The 20,712-nt window shown below is 46.3% G+C and overlaps 1 protein-coding gene across 1 annotated transcript; it reads right to left on the reverse strand.

The window, feature by feature from the left end:
- Positions 1–1,459: 1,459 nt before the first annotated feature.
- On the reverse strand, positions 1,460–20,529 carry HPD (4-hydroxyphenylpyruvate dioxygenase). The gene is made up of 14 exons (XM_074972286.1): positions 20,463–20,529; positions 20,158–20,184; positions 18,111–18,173; positions 15,169–15,273; positions 14,266–14,308; positions 13,273–13,355; positions 12,540–12,629; positions 11,249–11,352; positions 9,879–9,956; positions 6,202–6,364; positions 5,580–5,651; positions 3,809–3,931; positions 2,862–2,978; positions 1,460–1,622 (listed from the first exon to the last, which is right to left on the reverse strand). The coding sequence occupies exons 1-14, from the start codon at positions 20,463–20,465 to the stop codon at positions 1,512–1,514; spliced, it is 1,182 nt and encodes a 393-aa protein (XP_074828387.1). The 5' UTR covers positions 20,466–20,529; the 3' UTR covers positions 1,460–1,511.
- Positions 20,530–20,712: the final 183 nt, after the last annotated feature.

Here is a 20,712-nt window from a genome sequence, read left to right on the forward strand (position 1 = left end):
AAACATCTAAGGTATGACATACAGTTAGGGCACCAAACCTTAACTCTGCCCTCTTTTCTATAGTTAAAATTCACTGAAATCTTTATGCAACATGCAAATAGTTCATTAGGATTAATAGTTGTTTCTCCGTGTTATTCTTCATAACTGAAATTCCTCCTCAGCAGAAACCTGAACACTACCCTGTAGTGATGATTAAGGCATTTTAGTATTTAGCGCCCCAGATCGGATTAAACTGATTTTAAAGACATTTGATTTTTTTTTAACTCCCCTCCCCCCCCCGTCAGTAGAGGGCAGAGTTAAGGTTGTTGGACTGTCCTAATTACATTGCCATACCATATCACATTTGGAATCCTTTAAGTTTAAACTTAACTGCATTGGTGGCGCGTGAATCCCCCCCTTCGGGGAGCATAGCCCCCTGCCCCTTATGCCCACGGCCCTGCCCCTTTTACCCACCGAAGTCCCGAGGACTCACGCTGTTGTCGTACGAGCCCTGGCTGAACTGCCCCAAGCACTGGCTTTCCTGCCCCAGCTGCTCCAAGCCACTGGCCGACCCAACGCTCCGGCCCAGCCCGAACTGACCCAACGCAACCCAACGTGCCAGCCTGGCCTGAACCAACCCAATGCAACCCGACATGCCAGCCCAGCCTGGCGCGCTAGCCCAGACCAAAGTGACCCGACGCGCCAGCCCAAACCGACGCGCCAGCCCAACCTGACCCGACCCGACGCGCTGGCCCGTCCCGAACTGACTCGACATGCCAGCCCGAACCGACCTGACGAGCCAGCCCAACCTGAACCGACCCGATGCACTGGCCCAGCCCGACCCGACACACTGGCCCGACCTGAACCGACCCGACATGCAGGCCCAGCCCAACGCTACGCACTGGCCCAGCCTGACCCGACCAGATGCCCGGCCCGACCCGACCCGACGCCCAGCCCGAACCGACCCGACATGCCGGCCCCACCCGACCCGACGCCCAGCCCGACCCGACACGCTGGCCCGACCTGAACCGACCCGACATGCAGGCCCAGCCCAACCCTACGCACTGGCCCAGCCTGGCCCGGCCCGAACCGACCCGACGCCCGGCCCGAACCGGCCCGACCCGACGCGCTGGCCCATTCTGAACCGACCCGGCCCAACCTGACCCGACGTGTCGGCCCGGTCCAAACCGGCCCAATCTGCCATGCCAGCCCAGCCCAAACCGACCCACCGTGCCAGCCCGGCCTGCCCGCGGGGCACTCTGAGCTGAGCCCCCACAAGCTTTGAGGGTGAAGGGGAGAGAGAGGTGGGCCATCAGGGTGGAGCGTGGGCAGGGCTACAGCCTGGGTTAGGCGAGGCTTAGCCACCTCTGGCCTATTATACCTGCCTCTCATGCTTAACTGTGAATTTCCTTGGTTTATATGCTTAGTGTTCGGCTAATGACCCAAATTATTGGAGATTTTTAACCAAAATGTATAGGCACTTTCATATATGGAAGTTATTGTGTCTGCTGCCTATCTCTTGCTGAGAGGCTCTAGATTAAATTAGTTTCTCCATCTGCTGTCAGTATGGTAAGGTTTCCTCTTGCATCCTGGTCATCTTCTATAGCTTGAAACAAAGACTTGAAATTTCCAGCACCGAATCCCTACATATGGGAAGAAAAGAACATTAACTGGCAAATGGACATGGCAAGTGAATTTGTTATTTCCAGAGTCTCAGGAGTAAACCAAGCAGCCACAAGAGGTTTACTTACATACAGTGGGACTTCCTTCCCTAAGGAAAGAGAATGGGACTTGAAGCCAGGAACTTCTGCCATTGACAACTGCAGTGGTCACAGGCAAGTCATCTAACCTTCCCGTGCCTCAGTTTCTCTCATCTATAGATTGAGGATGCTACTGCTTACCTATTGCAGCTCACAGGAATCTTGTGAGGATTAATGAATTGAAGTTTGATGGTGGAATGTGCTACGCAAGCTGCTAATCATTATTTATAGTGTCAAAGCCATACCAAAGACTCCATCAAGAATACGACTCTGTGACATATGTATGAAAATGCCTCCCCTTTCCTTCCCACCTCAGAATGATAATAAAATTAAGCACATAATTCTGGAGAGACAAGGGACTAGAGCAAGTAAACTCCAGAGAGTCTCTTAGCTAGGTCTGGAGCTGGTTCTATCTTTCTATTTCTGGTGTATCCACCCAGTGTGTATAGGCACCAAATAGAGTAATAAAGAGAATTCTCCACTGGGGTCCAGAAACAGGCCATTTTCTCCATTGGGAGGAAGTCTCCCCAGTCTGCTGTCTTACACGGTGCTCTGAAGGAGTGAGGCACTGACCCTTGACGGAAGGAAAGAGCTTAGTGGGTAAGTACCCTTCGGAATTTCATACCATTACAATCATGGTCCGGGACTGCCAAACATCAGGCTTTTCATCAGCAGCCTGGTTAACAACCGAGACATCCTTAAGGGACCTTGGCCTGCTCAGGCTGTGAGTTCAGTCAACCAAGAGCAACTTGGATTTTTAACGTTTCTTTTGTAAAAACGGCTTAGCAGCGGCATCTCTTAAAAAGCTTGGCAGCTCACAGGCCCCACGGGAAATCCCACCAGGCTGCTTGCAGCTGCCATTTTGGGTTGGCTGGTCTAAGAAACCAAGTCTCTGCAGCAGCTTTTTAATTTTTCAAAACTTTAACTTTAAGAATTTCAGAGCAAAATCCCTGTGCGGTCGCAGGGACATGAAACAGCCAAAACGGGACGGGGAGCGCAATGCTCCTGCCTACCCCTGCTTTTTGGCATAGCTCCATTTTTTTAAATTATAATGAAAAATCTTCACATTTTCAGTTAAAATCAGCCAGGAAAGAACCTCTCAAGCCCAAACACTCAACAAACCTGGTGGTTGTGGCGCTGTATGACCTCCAGAAAGACAGTGGGTCTATCCTGAACGGGTTTAGTGAAGATCTGGAGCAGGTATCCTTTCTCATCGAAGTCAACTAAGATTTTCAGTTCCTTGGAAAGAAAAACAATAAAATCGATTGTTTGGAGAATTGTTGAGAAGCTGGAAGCTGGTGCTAAATAACCCCCTAAATCCACTAGAATCTTTCAGCAATATTGTGAAAAGTTTTTTGATGTCTGGTCTGCATCAGAGCTGCTCGAGTTGGAATATCTGGAATTCTCTGGCATTAGGATCTTTAGAGGTTATGATTTAAAGACAATAACGTTCTGGTCAAATGCCAATCTGTGGCATTATGTTGTGGTTATCCAAAATTCCGTCTGAAGTTTCAGGTGGATGCATTACTCTCCACTTCCTTCCTTCCTAAATGATTGTCATGTCACTGGGTTGTTAAAGCAACGGTCACAATCTGTCCCTGGGAGTGACTGCATTCTAGTGGTGAGTACAGAAAACAAGAATTTGTTTTCATGAAAAATTTAGAGGTTTTAAGCTTGTTTTTTTGGGGGAGAGTTTGAGACACTCCATACCCCAGAATAGCCAATTATCCTAGTGATTAGGGCATTCACATGGGACCTGGGAGACCAAGGCTCAAGTCCCTGTTCCAAATGGGGTGGGGCTGTCTCTCCCTCCACCCATCCTGGACCTGAGAAACCTTCTTGACAAAATTATCATTGAAACCGATTAATTTTCATGAACAGTTTCAGTTTTGGCACATTGGCATGTTCCAGAAACAAAAAGGTTATTGATCAAATCCCACCCAGCTCGAGTGGTGAGGGAAGAGATCGCAGTCTGCAGAGCTGTTTGGGACCCTCCAGATTGGAAAGTGTTATTGAAATGCCGGAGATTGCATTGTTTTGTCTGCATACGCCTTGAGAACCAGGCTGACCTCCAGTTTGTCGATGTTTTCCTTAACCTTGATTTTGGCAGATTTCAGCTTCTCTCGCAGTTGCTGGTAGTAAGTGGATGGAACCATCATAAACTCCATGCCCCGTTGTTTCAGGTTTGTGACCTGTAACACAAGAGTGAGATCCATTCAAGTGGTTCTTTCCCTCACCCCCTTTCCCACCTACTGGCTAAAGCATGGCCCCACTCAGAGCAGCAAAGTTGCTGCTGGGTCAGAAAATGCCAGTAGCTGGTGTGAGGAGCTCAGAAGCGGGTCACGTGGAGCCCATGCAGCATAGAGATCCAGATGGCAGTTCCCAATGCAAACCAGTCCATGTGCAACCCTCCTAGGTTAGCACTCATTCACGCAATAAACAACCACTATCTATCTGGCTGCCTCCATGGCTGCTGTAACAGAACCCACCCTTACAGCAGCACTTCCATGTCATTAAAAAATGAACGGGAAAAGCCAGACCCGTTTTAAAGGGAAAGGAGTTAAAAGGTCACAATAGAAGTCTGCTGAATTCCTGGAAACAGAGAGAGATACACTGCAAGAAATTAATTGATGCTAACGTAACCCTGACAGACCCCGATCATCGGCGGGCCAGATCGAACCTGGGACCTCAGTGTATGAGACTCTACTGCATGAGCTAAAAGCCACACGAATGTTAGCTGAGGCTGTAGCAGACTCATTAATCTCTCTCTACATGGCCTCAGTGCCACTAGATGCGACCGAACGCCACATCCAGGAGGTGTGTGGGTTACACTAAGACTCCTCTCCTCTAGTCCATCTGATTTGAGTCCTAGATGGACAGGACAGATGGCATCAGGAGTTAGCCTGTGGTCTTCCAACAAGAGTCTGTGTGTTTGAGTGCTTAATATCCCAACAACTCTGTGTGTGTGAGAAAAAGCGAGAGACAACTTAGTGCTGGTGAAAGAGGTCAGATTGACAGGCCTGGCGTTTCTAATCCTATCTGTATAAACAGACAAGTACAGCATGCACAGTGGTAACATGAGCATCCTCCACAAATCCCGCTGCCAATCTGCCTCAATCTTGACCTGGATGTACCACCTCAAAGGGCAAATCCTCGTGGCCCAGTCAGTCTTTGGCCCCTCTGCTGTGGTTGCTGACAAGGGGGACAGGTAGTGTCAATTGTGGTGGGGTTTTTGTGATGTGGACACTGAGCTGAGACCCATCAAACTCCTTTCATATAGAGCCACCAAAGAGATGGGTGTGTCTCTTGTGCTGGTTGGGGTAGGAGAATGCACAAAAGTCATGCAAAATAACTAGAGAGGGAAGGTGGGTGAGGTAATATCTTTTATTGGACCAACTTCCATTGGTGAAAGAGACAAGCTTCCGAGCTTACCCAGAGCTCTTCATCAGGTCTGGGAAAGGTCCTCAGAGTGTCACAGCTAAACGGACCATGGAACGGATTGTTAACCATAAGGAGTTAACACATGTTGCAAGAGACAATTCAGTGTGCAGTGGATGGTTAATATCTCTGCAGCCATACGACAAAGGAGAGTTAGTGGGTTGTTCTGTGAGCCACCATTGCTGAAGAAGTTAAGCAAACCCCATGTATACAGCTTTAAAAACTTTAGCTGTCACAGGTTAGCTCTGTGTAAGTGAACTGGCCTGTTTTGCTCACTGCACGGTAGCTCAGAGAAAATTAAGGGCACTGCCACATACAGTGACTTAAAAAGTTTGCGCAGCATACTGGATTTCTTTTAATTTTTATTTTTACTCATTAGCAGCATTAAATTGTCAGACTTACAGCAGTAACAATGTCAGGGGTATTCAGAGCAATGTGCTGGACCCCAGCTCCTCCATAATATTCAACATATTCCTATCAAGAAACAAACACACACCATTAGTGCAGGAATTTTTTTGGCTCTGGTTCAACTGTTGTGTATTTTCTAAGTTGCTTTTATGCTTAAAAACAAAAGAAGCAGAAGCAAAAGCAGTCGCAGCTCAAACCAAGGCCTTGCCTCCAGTCCTTCCACAAAATGGAAAATTAAACTCACGGGTGTTTTACTAGTGAAATAAGAGGGCTAGATATGGGTATTAGGACAGCAAACTCAGACTGAGTGCAAGCAGCTTCCCTGTTTGTCTAACAGTCCCTCCCTCTGTTACAACAGATCTGTTGAATAAGAAAAGGCTCTTTTCTCAGAGTCACTTTTTGGATCATAACTGCAGATTTTAACCCAGATATAACTTCAGTGAGACATTGCCATCTAGTGTAATAAGCGGGCACTGACTCATGAGCCCTCCTGAAATTAGGTCCTGGCTCTGAGCAGCTTGTATCTGTTATTTCTGTGTGAAGCGCTGTACATGACCACAGGCCTATGGGGAAATAACAATCTTGATGTTGAGACCCAAGTTTCATGAGTATTTACCTGAATCTGGGATTTTTTCTTGCCCATCGCTGGCTCGTTTATGGGCATTTTTATGGTCTCTTCGTAGTTGGCAACCACAATGGAACGGAGGGCACTGAACTCTGTGTGCAGTTGTTTATCATCCACAGACCAGAACCGATGAAACAGAAGGTTCTTGTGGTACCTGACCGGGAACAGAAAAGGCAGATTTCATTCCCCCTTAAGCCAACTCATAGCTTCTAAGAACTGTGGACTTCAGCGCTGATGAGTTTCTATCACTAGATTAATAAAGTAAAGAAGATAATTTCACCCTCATTTGCCAGGGTTAACCCATGAAGCTCCCTTCCGCTTTAACAGGGCATGAGCAGTTGAATGCCTGCAGATGCACAGGACAACACATCCTTGCCACCGTGTCATCTCACCTCTTGAAATTAATGGGCAATGCATCATCTTCTGGCAGAGCTGAATTGGACCCACTCAAAATAATTTTCATTTACACTCACTCTGCCTTTTGCTGTAACTCTACTGACTTAGAACAACGCTTCCTCAGCTCTCGTCCCCTAATGCACCTACTCTACTTGTGCTACATTGATGACATCTTCATCATCCGGACCCATGGAAAAGAAGCCCTTGAGGAATTCCACCATGATTTCAACAATTTCCCTCCCACCATCAACCTCAGCCTGGACCAGTCCACACAGGAGATCCACTTCCTGGACACTATGGTGCTAATAAGCGATGGTCACATAAACACCACCCTATACCGGAAACCTACTGACCACTATTCCTGCCTACATGCCTCCAGCTTTCACCCTGACCACACCACACGATCCATCGTCTACAGCCAAGCTCTGCGATACAACCGCATTTGCCCCAACCCCTCAGACAGAGACAAACACCTACAAGATCTCTATCAAGCATTCTTACAACTACAATACCCACCTGCTGAAGTGAAGAAACAGATTGACAGAGCCAGAAGAGTTCCCAGAAGTCACCTACTACAGGACAGGCCCAACAAAGAAAATAACAGAACACCACTAGCCATCACCTTCAGCCCCCAACTAAAATCTCTCCAACGCATCATCAGGGATCTACAACCTATCCTGAAGGACGACCCATCACTCTCACAGATCTAGCGAGACAGGCCAGTCCTTGCTTACAGACAGCCCCCCAACCTGAAGCAAATACTCACCAGCAACCACACACCACACAACAGAACCACTAACCCAGGAACCTATCCTTGCAACAAAGCCTATTGCCAATTGTGTCCACATATCTATTCAGGGGACACCATCATTGGGCCTAATCACATCAGCCACACTATCAGAGACTCGTTCACCTGCGCATCTACCAATGTGATATGTGCCATCATGTGCCAGCAATGCCCCTCTGCCATGTACATTGGTCAAACTGGACAGTCTCTACGTAAAAGAATAAATGGACTCAAATCAGACATCAAGAATTATAACATTCAAAAACCAGTCGGAGAACACTTCAATCTCTTTGGTCACTCGATTACAGACCTAAAAGTTGCAATTCTTCAACAAAAAAACTTCAAAAACAGACTCCAATGAGAGACTGCTGAATTGGAATTAATTTGCAAACTGGATACAATTAACTTAGGCTTGAATAGAGACTGGGAGCGGATGGGTCATTACACACAGTAAAACTATTCCCCCTCACCCCCCACTGTTCCTCAGACGTTCTTGTCAACTCCTGGAAATGGTCCACCTTGACTATCACTACAAAAGGTTTTTCCCCCGCTCTCCTGCTGGTAATAGCTCGCCTTAAGTGATCACTCTTGTTACAGTGTGTATGGTAACACCCATTGTTTCATGTTCTCTATGTATATAAATCTCCCCACTGTATTTTCCACTGAATGCATCCAATGAAGTGAGCTGTAGCTCACGAAAGCTTATGCTCAAATAAATTTGTTAGTCTCTAAGGTGCCACAAGTACTCCCTTTCTTTCTACTGACTTCAGTGGCTTTACATGTGACTGACTCAAGTCCTCTGGCTACATCATCTGATAATGGTCTTTGCTGAATAAACAAACTCACACAGTTTACTTTGTTTTAACTCTCTCAGGAATTTGGGGTGGCGAGGGGTCTTTTGGCAACTTGCTGTGTTATGCTGGGAATCACTTTCCATGGTTTCCTCAGGTGACTGTCTTTCTTTGAATCACTCTGTCAATGGCTGTTTGTTCCTCTACGTGATTCAGGTGTATAAAGGAGTTTTACTTCATTTACACTATAATTTACCTTTTTTCTTTAGAATATCTTCTGACATATGCAGCCAGCTCAGAAATAAATGAGCCAAATACATCAGGGCACTAGCCTAGGAGATGGGAGACCTATGTTCAATTCCCCACTCCACCACAGGCTTCCTGCATGACCTCAGGCAACTCCCGTAGGCTTTGTCTACACGGTGCGGCACAGCATGCCAGAGGGGTGTGATTTGTAAAGCACGCTAAAGTGTTGCTCTCTAATGATCCCCTATAGATTCTGCAGGCGTGCTGTAAAATGTACCTAGTTCACATGTTAACATAGGACTACGTTAACATGAACTAGGTTCCTTTTAGACCACAACAGCTGGGTCTACATAGGGCAGTTCGAGTGCTTTACAAATCACACCTCTCTAGTGCGCTTTGCCAGCACTGTGTAGATCAGGCCTTTAAGGTCTTTCTGTGCCTCCGTTTCCCATCTGTACAATGGAGACACTAGCACTGCCCTGCCTCACACAGGTGTTGTGAGGATAAACACGTTAAAGATTGTGAAGCACTCTGAGATCTACGCACACTATATAAGAGAGAGGTATTATGTAGAATTCAGCTTTTGTAGCATTTAAACTGACATGGTGATGACAGGTTTTCCATAATGTGCAGCACTGTCAGCCAGTAGGCATGTAATGTAGTGCAGTATATCCAGAGCCATGTTCTTAACTCCTCCCATCCCAGATATTTGTGCTACCACCACCCCTGTAAAAATTAAATACTGCTTAGTCAGAGTTAAACAAGCTCATGTTTCAAAACGTAGGGACTTGAGCTACACGCATGTAAAGCGTATTTTTCTCCTTGTATCTGCATTAGGGATCCTGTAGTCGCTATCTTCGACAGGGGTTGCATACATACAGTGGCTGCAGTATCAAGCCTTAGATATATGATCCAATCATCCTAAAATCAACCAGACCCAAAGAAGGGAGCCACTATACTAGTTCTGACCAAGGATCAAATTCTGCCCTGGCCATCACCGGAAAAGGTCAAGGAAGCTGCCAAATGCCTCTTCTGCTGCCCAAATCCTGCCTGCCCAAGTAGGATCCCATGAGACGGGAATGGAGGCGCAGCAGTGGATGTTCACTGGTGTTCCTCTGAAAGAGATCCATGTAGGCTCCAGACCAGTGCATGTAGTAGACGTGGGTGGGCTGGTTGTGACTCTAGCCAGTGGATAGCACTCCCCTTAATCCCACAGCACATTGGCTGGCCCTTGCCCTCTTGAGCACCATGTTGGAATACAGCCCTGCTCCCATGGAAGCCAGAGTATACTTTCCTAAGAGAACTGAACCTTGTGCAAAGTGTCCTGTCAGCAAGACAGCAGAGTTAATAAAATAAATAGAACATTAAACATCGACATAAATTACTGAACAGTGTTGTTAACAGAGAGAATTGCTTGAGCGGCTTTTTCTAACTGCTACAGTTCTCACCATTCTGCCACAGGGACCATGTGAAGATCTGGCTGGTTCCCCACCACATGGTCAATGAAACTCAGCTTGCCACTTGGTCTGGGAAAGAAAGACCAGGTCAGTTTTCATTCAAAAAGCAGCTGGCATTTATGTATGTAGTGACACAGCTCTTAAAATACAACCAGTGCCATCAAAACAGGTGCCAGTGAGAAGGAACCAGGGTCCCATGGAGGTATGCTCATCTGCTCCTAACACACAACTCCCGCTCTGTGCCAAAGAGATAAAACACAACTAAAACTCTCCGCCAATAATCCCCAGGGGAAATTCCCTCCTGGCCCCATACTTGGGTATGAGCATAACTGCTTGCAGTATAATGTACTGTCCTGCGTATGCATCACTGTTGGTTGGTTGCTCACATGTGTGATCATGTCATCCCCTAGTGGCTGAGCACTGGGGGAAGGGTTTAGCAGCCAAACAGGGTTCTCAATTTTGCAACTGTTCCCTGTCTCTTAAATGAGTCAAACCAAACCCTGCATCTAGACACCCTACACGTTTGGGTTGGGGTTGTGATCCAGAGCCAGCTGTGAATTGTGTGGGTCAGGCCTGTCATGCACACCTTGTACACAGTAGGTTGCAGGGCTACTCCTAGCAGGTCAGGTTCCTGCACCAGACTTAGCCTGGCTACAGAGCCTCCTTCTCAGGGAGGTACACCAGAGATGTGTCATCCAGAAGATCCTTTAATGCAGTAGTTCTCAACCAGGGGTCCCCTGGGGGGCCGCAAGCAGGACCAGGGTTAGACTCACTGGGCCCAGGGCAGACAGCCTAAGCCCTGCTCTGCAGGGCTGAAGCCCGGGGCCCTGAGCCCCGTTGCCCGAGGCTGAAGCAGAAGCCTGAGTAACTTAGCTTTGTGTGGCCCCCTGTGGCATGGGGCCCCGGGCAATTGCCCTGCTTGCTACCCCCTAATGCCAGCCCTGGCTTTTATATAGTTGTTGTGACACAGGTGGGCCTATGTTAGGGTATTGCTGTGACGTCATCTAGTGGCTGAACGATATAAGACCTTTTAGCATTCCATTACAAGGCCCATCTTAAGTTTTGACCAAGTTTCGCTTTTGAGTTTTCAGGTGCATCTGAGACTGAAACTGCAAGCATAACTGGGAGGTGACAGATTTCAAATAGAGGAAAAACAGAAGACGTTTGCAAGAGACCATGCAAAGCACAATGCCTGAGTTAAGCACAGGTCTAGCTAGAGCTCACATCTATTGCATACAGACAGCCCAGCCTCTGAACATTTTACCACTATGATCTGAGGACCTGACCCTGCATTCCTTACTCAGCAGAGCCAGTGGGAGTTTTGTATAAGTAAGAACTGCTAGATCAGGCCCTGTACTTACAGCTTTGGTAACAGTGGATCTTTGAAGAGAGGAGGCTCAAAGCCAGGTAAGAAGAGACCTTTGTAGTTAAGATTTTCTATTAATGTGTGCGTCGTGTCTCCATACTGGGAGGGGAGAAAATGGGTAACATTACAAATATTGTTCCTCTCCAAGGATTCTGAGATAATCTAATAACTGTTCAATAAGCACCTGGATCTGCGCCTAGTTCAAAAACGTAACTTGCACCTCGGTGTGGTTCTGAAATGGTCCAATGAGCTTCTTTCCCTCCCAACTCCTCACTGCTAGGAGCTCCTAGTGAGAGAAGCCATTCAGATGCTGTTTCTGATCAGGATGGGAAATGCAAGGGCTGGAAATCTGACAAGGCAGCCAATCCTCAGATTTGCAGACCAAAGAAGTTCAGAGGAACTGCCAAGCTATTGGAGTCTTATCAAATCCAACCTGAATTTGGAACCCTTTCAGGTTCACCAGGCATGACTGCTGGCTCACTGTAGGACAATGCAAGGGGCGGAACCCTCTGATGCCCAAGTGCTTACCAGCGCCTGTTGCTTTCAGGAGCAGGGGTCTAATTTTGACCCCCGACATGTGGTAGGGAATGTGGTACTGGGTCTGAGCAGGAAGTAGCCCAGAGAATTTAGAATACTAGAAAAGTCTACGCTAACTCCAGGTGCTGGCTGCAGAGACTGCAGATGCTTGCTAAATATTCACTGTGCAGGTTTCAAAGAAGTCATTGCATATTTTGAAATTTCCCACGCGTCACTAGGTTCCTGTAGCGGAGGTGTTCCTGAGCGGAGATGTAGGCAACTACATGGGCCTCCATTGACCTGTCACTGGGGAACTCAGTTTAGCCTGCATTTTTCCTCAAGTTAGTCATATATTCAGAAGAGTGAGAGAGCTGGATGCTCTGCTGAAAGGGAGCAGGCAAAGGTGAATTTATGCCACCTCCAGGATTCTGGACTGCTCCAGGAGCTGGCACAGCCTCACCATAAACTAGAGCAGCCCCAGGGTTGTTCTAACTTACAGTGGCTACCTATAGGCACCAGTGGGTTGCTGAAAAGCCCACAATAGTTGAAGCACACCAGCCACTCAATCTGAGCCACAATAGAGGGGCAGTGCTGGAGCCTGGAATTGGGGCCCGGAAGCTCAGCTCTGCAGCATTTGATGGAAAGTGCCCATGTAGCCGCTCGATTTCCCTTTCCACTTGTGAGTGTGATTAGTGATCTTGCAGCCCCCACCCCTGCAGCCCACGATGTTACAGTCCATGGAACAGAGACAACTCTTTCCTCAGGCTTACCGTCTGGATGATTGCAAATTTCACTCTTCCAGATTTGTCTTCCTCTATCCAGGGCTCTTTCACTATCACTGCCCCACGCTCTTTAGCTTTCTGTGAAAGAGAACAGAAGACGGTAAGAACTGCCATGCTAGAGCAGACCTATCAAGCCTGCTCATCTGTCTCCAGTACTGGCCACTGCTGGATGCTTCAGGAGAAGACATATAGCATCTAATTCTACAATATTGGTGGGAACAACGCACAAACCGGAAAGACCCTGAATTGACTGTCCGATCCTAGGGGGCAGTTGCAAGGCTGGGAGTTAGGCAAAAAACCCATCCTTTATAGTAAATTATGTGAATTTCATATGGAGCAATTGAGACACAGCACACATGGAACCTCCCAACGCTGTCTCCGTGGAGTCACTTTTCAGAGCAGAACCGCACTTCAAGGCAAGTTCACGTCCCAGTAGAGGGAAACTACGGTGCATCATGTTCAGTGTTTCCCCAGTGTCAACATTTGCTTCAGTGCAGTTGCTGCAATTTTGCATATGGGCAGGAGAGCCTCTTGCACTTTGTAAATGGTTAAACTGACACTATCTACATGGAGTACTTAACCCTGCAAGACCTGGAGATGTTAAATTGAACTGGCTTGGACACTTCAGTATTTGGTCCTGCCTCAGCACAGGGGGAGTAGATGACTTCCTGAGGTCCCTTCCAGCCTTGCCTTTTTATGGTTCTTTGATTACATCATTTACCTGCACAATGAAGTTGCAATCCTCGACTTCAAATGCAATGTCTTTTACGCCATCTCCATGCTTCACCAAGTGCTTTCCCATTTCTGTGCAAAGAGAAAGACAATGTGTGTGTGTGTGAGTGACCCGAGGGACTTTTCATTTGCAGTGCCTGACAGACCACGCATGGAGCTCAGTGCGCTGGACTGCTTGCCGCTGGCTCGCTGCTCTGCCTTGCATCAACAGCTCCTTCCTCCTGATTAGATGTAGCAGCATGTGAAAGAGTTTTCAAAGTTTCCCATTTTATTGGTCGGTGGGAGAATTGCACGTGTACGCAAAGGGAGTGAATAGGTAATGGATTGGCCTGGGTTAGTCTTGAGAACAGATTCAGCCACATCTTGGACTTCAGGGAGGATCAGAGCAGATCCGAAGACTAAAGAAGTGGTAACCCAGTAAAAGTATCAGCTGGATTTGTGAAATGACAAAATTCTGTCCCAATTCACAGCCATGGTGCCATTTGTAAGATACAGTATGAGCTTGAACTGTCACTTAAAGGCCTGTTCAGAGCTAGCTCACACTGTCAGGTAAAGATCACACTGTATCCTCCCTAAACCAGGGTAGGCAAAGAATGCCCACTCTCAGGAGCCTCCCCCGGTAACCCAGGGCCCGAGAAGAGACTGCTTCATAAGGGCAGGATTTCCAGCCACACAAATTAGAACCCCTCTTTTTCCCTAAGAGCCCGGATCTGCTCCAAAGGGAGCTGCTGCTCGTGGCTGGGTTCTTTAGGTTCTAGTGAACAGGGATTTGTAGACAGTAAACAGGAGAAAATAGCTCCTGCCCCCTTATTACTTTCCGCACACAGCCCCAGCAGGACAGGATAATAAATGGCTCCATGATAGGAAAGATGGGGGAGGTCTAGTCGCTGTAGCCTTCAGTAGTGTTCCCTGTGCAGATTACACTCCAGGAGGTTCAGCTGCCTGCAGTCCTTTGTCATCCCTGATGATCATTTTCATTTACCTTCGTTTTCAGGGTTGAGAGCAGATGAGAGGACAAATATGATCTGAGAATTAAGCAGAATATTATACATTATTTACTGTCAGATAAGGTCAGTGGGAGATCTGAGCAGAGGGTTTGCAGGATTGGACCCTAATAGGTAAATTGAAGATATGTATGTGTTTTTATTTGCATAAATGCTAATGAATGCTCTTATGCAATATTCATCCAGCTCTAGTTTAAAAAATCCCAAGATGTTTCGCATTGTTCTATTACTGACTTAGACTCAGTCCTGCAGTCCTGACTCAAGCAAAACTCCCATTGAAATCAGTAGTTTTGTCTGGGGACAGGCAAGGAAAGGATGCAGGACTGGCCTCAGAGAAACTGGAGATTAGAAAGTCCCTTTTTGTTCTCCGTTTATTTTGGGCCAATGATCAGAAAATTGTAAACATGTCAGTTCTTAGACCTGAAACTGAGCCTTTTGCCTCAGTTCCAGTTGAGGAAGCAGATGTAAGTGGTGCATTGCCTCACAGGACATCACCACGCTAATGGGTGATTCCAAATGGCTTCAAGGACTTTGATGCAGTTTATTTTAATGCCACAAAATGTGAGAAGCTGGAATTCAGATGTGACCCACCTACCTTTGCCCAGACAAAAAGACCAAGCATATCATTCACCCCCTCAGCTGGCCATGTGACACCACTGGGGCACATGGGTTACATCACTTGCCCAAACTAATAGGGAGTCTATGTGAAAGCCAGAATTGAAGTTCCCAGTTCCTAGTCTGGTGCTGAGACCACTAGAAATCATCTCTTCTCTCCCCTGATTTACCTGACCGAAAACAACACTTTTTTATCCCCTGATCCACTACCAGAGTAGTGACATTATTCTTTATATAGTGCCTTAAAGCGTTCTTCACAAGCTTACCTTATCCTGCTTTATTACATGAGACACCACTTCTCTGCTGCCAGTTTCCAGGCCCTTATAGGCCAGTTCTTCAAATCCCATTTTGTTACAATAAAACGAGGCAGCCTTTGAAATACATGAAAACATGTTAGAGTTAAAGGAAAGGACTATTTTCTGGTAACGCTCATTTCCAGACTAGCACTGCCCAAAGCACAGACAGCTTTTCAGCGTCACCTACTGGCCCCATTCTCTAGTGAACAGCTCATGTACCATATGATCCAGCTGTTGAATGATCTGAAATATGGTCCTAAAAAAATCAAACTTCCCTCTCCATGTGGGCCTCTAACATTGCACAAGCAAGTCCTTGTTTGTGCATCTGAAGGGGATAACTATGCACTGCGAGCATACCACAGCGGTTTTCAGCCTGTGGTCTGTGGACCCCCGGAGGGCTGCCGACTATATCTAAGATTTCCAACAGGGTCCACACTTCCATTCAAAATGTTGTAGGGGTCCCGCAATGAACCCAGCTCTTTCACGGGTTCAAATCAAGTGTTTCTGTACTGTGCAAAGCTCCACCATGCTAGACACAGCTCCATTCACCCTCTTGCTTTTCAGGGCCTGACTTAGGCTGTCCAAGCACCAGGCTGCCCCCTTAGCGGCTGGGTCTCCAGCTAGATAATGTGATGGCACGTCACAGGATACAGTGGCTGATAGGTGACTTGGCACCATGAACATTAACATGACTAGAAGCTTGAGCCTACAAACCCTTATGGGGTAGTGGATCAGAGAACCGGCTCAGCTGGGCACACACCACACAACGAGAAGGCAGCAGCTGTGTGCGGTGTCATGCTCAGCACAGCTCGTCTAGGCCAGCAGCCACGAGCAAGGACGAGGAGGATGGGAAAAGGGGAGGATGGGGTGGAGTTGTGGGTGTGACTGGGGCAGCAGAGCACAGCCTGAGTGCGGAGCAGCTGTTTCGGTTCAGAACTGTTGCTTCTCCTGCAGGGTGGGTGTAAGGCTAGTGCTGAGTCCCAGGGAGGCAGAAGCCACCAGCTAACTCAAAAGAGGTTGAGCAACTGTCCAGGCGGTGGTGAGTAACACTCTGGATAGCCTTGGGGATGCTCCTTCTGCACCCTCTAATCACCTACACAACCCTCATTCACTCACAAGCAAGCACTTGCACGCAGAGACTGGTAAGGGTCTGATGTCCCAGTCTGCCAAGTGGCCCTTTGTACGCGTACATTATGAATTAGAGATCCCTTTGCAAATGTAGCCCTTAGCATGTAGCAGAAGACAAGGGCACTGCCTGGTCCCTGGTAAACAAGGGATTCAGTCCAGCTCGGTGTCCCACTCCCCTTGCACAAGAGTGACTGTCTGAGAGGCAGAATCTTGGGCTCCATAGGCAGCGGTCACAGGTCTCAGTTGGGTTTGGGATTCTTTGTCTGATTAAGTTAACTTGTTCTGTTTTCTTGTATAAACCAGTGGGTCCGGGGCCCCTGGGGGGCTGTGAGCAGGTTTCAGGGGGGTCCGCCAAGCAGGGCCGGCATTAGATTCACTGCGGCCCAACCAGCATAGAAAGCCAAAGCCCCACTTCATAGGTCTGAAGCCCAGGGCCCTGAGCCCTGCCACCTGGGGATGAAGCCGAAGCCTGAGCAATGTACCTTCACACAAACCCCTGTGGCGTGGGACCCCAGGCAACTGCCCTGCTTGTTTCCCTCTCACACCTGCCCTGGCTTTTATAGGCAGAAAAGCAGTTACTGAGGCACAGGCGGGCCGTGGAGTTTTTATAGCGAGGGGGGGAGGCTCAGAAAGAAAAAGGTTGCGAACCCCTGCTATAAACAATCTCCCCTGAGGGAAGGACCCCGCTGACGGCGACTGTGGTTTTCTGCTGAGTCTTTCCAACAGTCTGCAGTGAGTCACTGCATATTTTAATACTTTCCTGCACCTGCTACATGAGCTTACTCACTTTGCTGGAAGAGAAAAGAATCAACCCCACACTGCAAACCTTGCTGTAAATGACATGAAAAGGGCTCTGGCAGCAAAAGGGGCAGGCCATACTGCATTCTTACAACGTCTAACAGCAAAAGAAAAGGGTCCCTGACATTTTTAAAGGAATGTTTTCCGTTTTAGTTGCAACCCAAACATTGCAACATCATGCTCATGGAGAAGTAGAAAGAGAAACCGATTAGTAGCGGAGTATAAATGTGAGTGAAATGGACTACCCTTTTCCAAACTGGATGGAAGTGAAAAAGTGAATACAATGAATGATGAAATGTAAGTGAACTTTTTAATATTCTTTCCATTAATCTAAGATGTCACTAAAAAAAAAGAATCAGGTTTTTAAAATAGAGGGATTTTAACTTGTCAGTGTCCTTTTAACATGGAATGATATATCTGCCGGTCCAATCAGCTAAGACTGATACCTTATCTCTTTGCAAACAAGACTGCTACATACTGCCTCCATCTAAATGACTCACAAAGGCCTGGAGATGGGGACATGGTCAGGGAAGCAGCAGGAACTATGTTTTTGTTTTATATTAAACATGTGCCACTGCAAATCTCTTCTGGGATTTCATATTTTCATTTATTTTGGATTTTCTGAATGTCCACTAACTTAGGAAGACAAATGTTTCCATGCCTGCCCACACAAATACGCCCTGTCTGCAGTGTAAACAGCACTGTTGCATAATAATGGTCCAAAGACCATCCTTGAAGAACATTCCACTGAGCAAAAGTGCTGAAACACCTCCATCTGCGCAAGATCACCAGAGTCAGCCACTGATTGAATTTTAATTGAATGCAGATCCCTAGGACCATCCAGGTATCACATGGCAGACCCTCCCCTCCTCACAGCCAATCACAAAGGCAGATTACAGTATGCCCCTGTTCTGTGCAGGGATAGTGCACAAGAATGATCCAACCCCGAGACCTCACAGGCACACACGTGACTTTTATCTACATACCTGCTTAGCATTTCCAACCCAGAATGTGAGAGAGTGGAAGTGGAGAAATTTGCCTCCTTCGGGCTAAATGGAATGAAGAAGAGTTAATATGAATTTACTGGGTTTTGGGTCCCACTTTAATGCCATCTTCATGCAACACTTTCAAGCTGATACAGTCTCTATTTTAGCAAGGAGCAATGAGTACACCTAAGCCATCCTTAGATTGGTTTAGATCAGGTTCTCAAACTTCATTGCACCACGACCCCCTTCAGACAGAAAAAATTACTACATGACTCCAGGAGGGGGGACCGAAGCCTGAGCCCGCCCAAGCCCCACCATCCCAGGCGGGGGGGGGGGGGGGGGGGGGCAAAGCCCAAGGGCTTCAGCCCCAGGTTGGGGGCCTATAACCTGAGCCCCGCCACCCATCCCCAGGCCCCAGCAAGTCTAACGCCAGCCCTGGTGACCCCCATTTAAACATGGTCATGACCCACTTTGAGGTCCCGACCCACAGTTTGAGAACTGCTGAGTTAGAGAAACATGTTGTGACTGCACATTTAGCATTTGAAATAATAAAACCAGGGAAAGCACAAATCTAAGACTAGGACTTGATAAAATATACACCCAGGATATCTGAAATTAACCAGTTTTGCTGGGTTGCAAATAATTTGAGGCACTCCCACCTTACAGGGTTTCTGAGGAGCCCTTACAGAGCTCTGATGGTCACTGGGTGCTGACCCCCAGAACATGGGACTTTGAAAAGCCGGGGTGGGGGGGGTGTTATACATTTCAAGCAAAACAATTAATTTTTCTTCTAAATATTCAACAGTAATTTGTCTAAAAACAAAGTCACCATAGCTTATTTATAATATCTGGGTGCCAGTCGTCAGGGTCAATATGGCCTGGCTGGTCAAATCACAGCACCCTAAAAGCATGCTCTAGAGGAAAAATTCCAGAGTGGGTGAGGAAGGTGCTACTAAAATATTCACAAGCCAGGAAGGAGCAAAGCTGGAAAAAAATTCCATGAATAATTTACAGTGGGGTACTCTCCCCTCATGATTCTGGAAAATAATACTTTGGGGTCCTCTGTGGAGTGAAGAACACACAGCAGCCAATCCATTCAGTCATTGCTTTGTCTGTCACTGCTGGACCTGATTCTGTTCTCCCAGCCTTGCAAATCAGGAGTGCTTTCACTTAAGTCAATTAAGTCACATGTAAAATCAGTTCAAATGAGAACAGAATCAAGCCAACGGGTCAAATTCTGCTCTGAGTTACGCAGATTGTAATGGGGACGGGTTGCAGAGAATAATGGAAAACAGAATTTGTGCCACAGTTCAAACAACCTGCACAATTGTTTGGATCCAGTATGAGTTTGTTAACCTTGTTACGTTAAAGATTAATTCTCATTGAGGAAAGCTCTTACCCAACTTCAAATGTGAGTCCAAATTACAGTTTGGGAGTTTAACAAATTTATTTGGAGTATTTCATAGCATTATTTGTTCAAACACTACTTTAATAAACAGCTTTTCTTCCTTGCCTATGATTTGACATCTGCTGTCTTCTGTATTGTCATTTTTAATCACTGTTAATTAGTTGTGCATGTACTTTGCATAAAATATATAAAATAAATCTGTGTTATATGGTATAGTATTTAGCAACAAAACATAATTTTGCTGTATGTATCAGTATTTTTTTAAAATGCTTTAAATTTGAAAAAAAGTTTTGAAAATATATTTAGAGTCATTAGTGAGAAATAATACAATAAAGCATGCTTATGTTTAGACTTGGAAGAGTTAGATTTTCCTTGGTAAATGTCACTACTCTTACATTTCTCCTTCCTCCCTCCCCAAAAAAGTGAAGAAAAAGGATTTGCATCATTAATTGCAATTTACAGAGAAGGAAAACTATACATATAAGCAGTGTTTCAACACTATAAAACTGGAGCGCCTTTTTGCTTTTAATCCTACCTGGCAATCAATGAATAAGAAATTAATATGATCAGTGTTGCAGTAACAGTACCAGTTTTTTGCTGGAGGGAATATAAACCCATTCCATGCAATTGTATTCTTACCTTTTCTCCTTTGTCTGTGTAAGTTGTCTAAAGAGAGAGAATTAAAAAAGAGAGACATATTCACATTTCAAAAATGTACACTAATCACCAGAAAACTGTAATCCATCAGGTCAGTTTTTAGAAAACACATTTTCTGAACTACTTGAAACATATAAATTAAAAAGCCCAGCTTTTCAAAGCATAAACAGTACTGAGAGTAATCGTGCAGAAATAAATCTATCCAAGCACAGTGGGAGATTTACTCTTTTACCTCCATAGTGTGTTGGCAGCAAATTTAAACAAAAAAAAAAATTTCTCAACCTCACCATTTTTGTAACCTGATTGAATGGGATAGCACCAAGAGACAGTCACACTCTTTCAATGCATTTAATATAGCAAGAGGAGGAGAGAAAGCCCCTCCCTGACTCCACCTTCTCTAGATTGTAAACTAAAATGATTTACTTGGTTTGAATTGGTTTACTTGATTTGAATCATTCTGCCCATAGGGTAAGACATGATAAAATGAGCTGTGCAGGGGATAGTATCTGGAGTTCATATACCCTGCAGTGTATCTGT

The sequence above is a fragment of the Natator depressus genome, chromosome 15 (assembly GCF_965152275.1).
Source record: "Natator depressus isolate rNatDep1 chromosome 15, rNatDep2.hap1, whole genome shotgun sequence".
NCBI classification, from domain to species: domain Eukaryota; kingdom Metazoa; phylum Chordata; order Testudines; family Cheloniidae; genus Natator; species Natator depressus.

What these genes read in the sequence shown, in the direction of transcription:
- HPD (XM_074972286.1), bottom strand. An exon ending in ATGTAATAAAGCAGGATAAG is followed by an intron (nt 14,309 to 15,168) that starts GTAAGCTTGTGA and finishes CTTAATTCTCAG; the next exon opens with ATCATATTTGTCCTCTCATC. An exon ending in AGAAAAAATCCCAGATTCAG is followed by an intron (nt 5,652 to 6,201) that starts GTAAATACTCAT and finishes GTTTCTTGATAG; the next exon opens with GAATATGTTGAATATTATGG.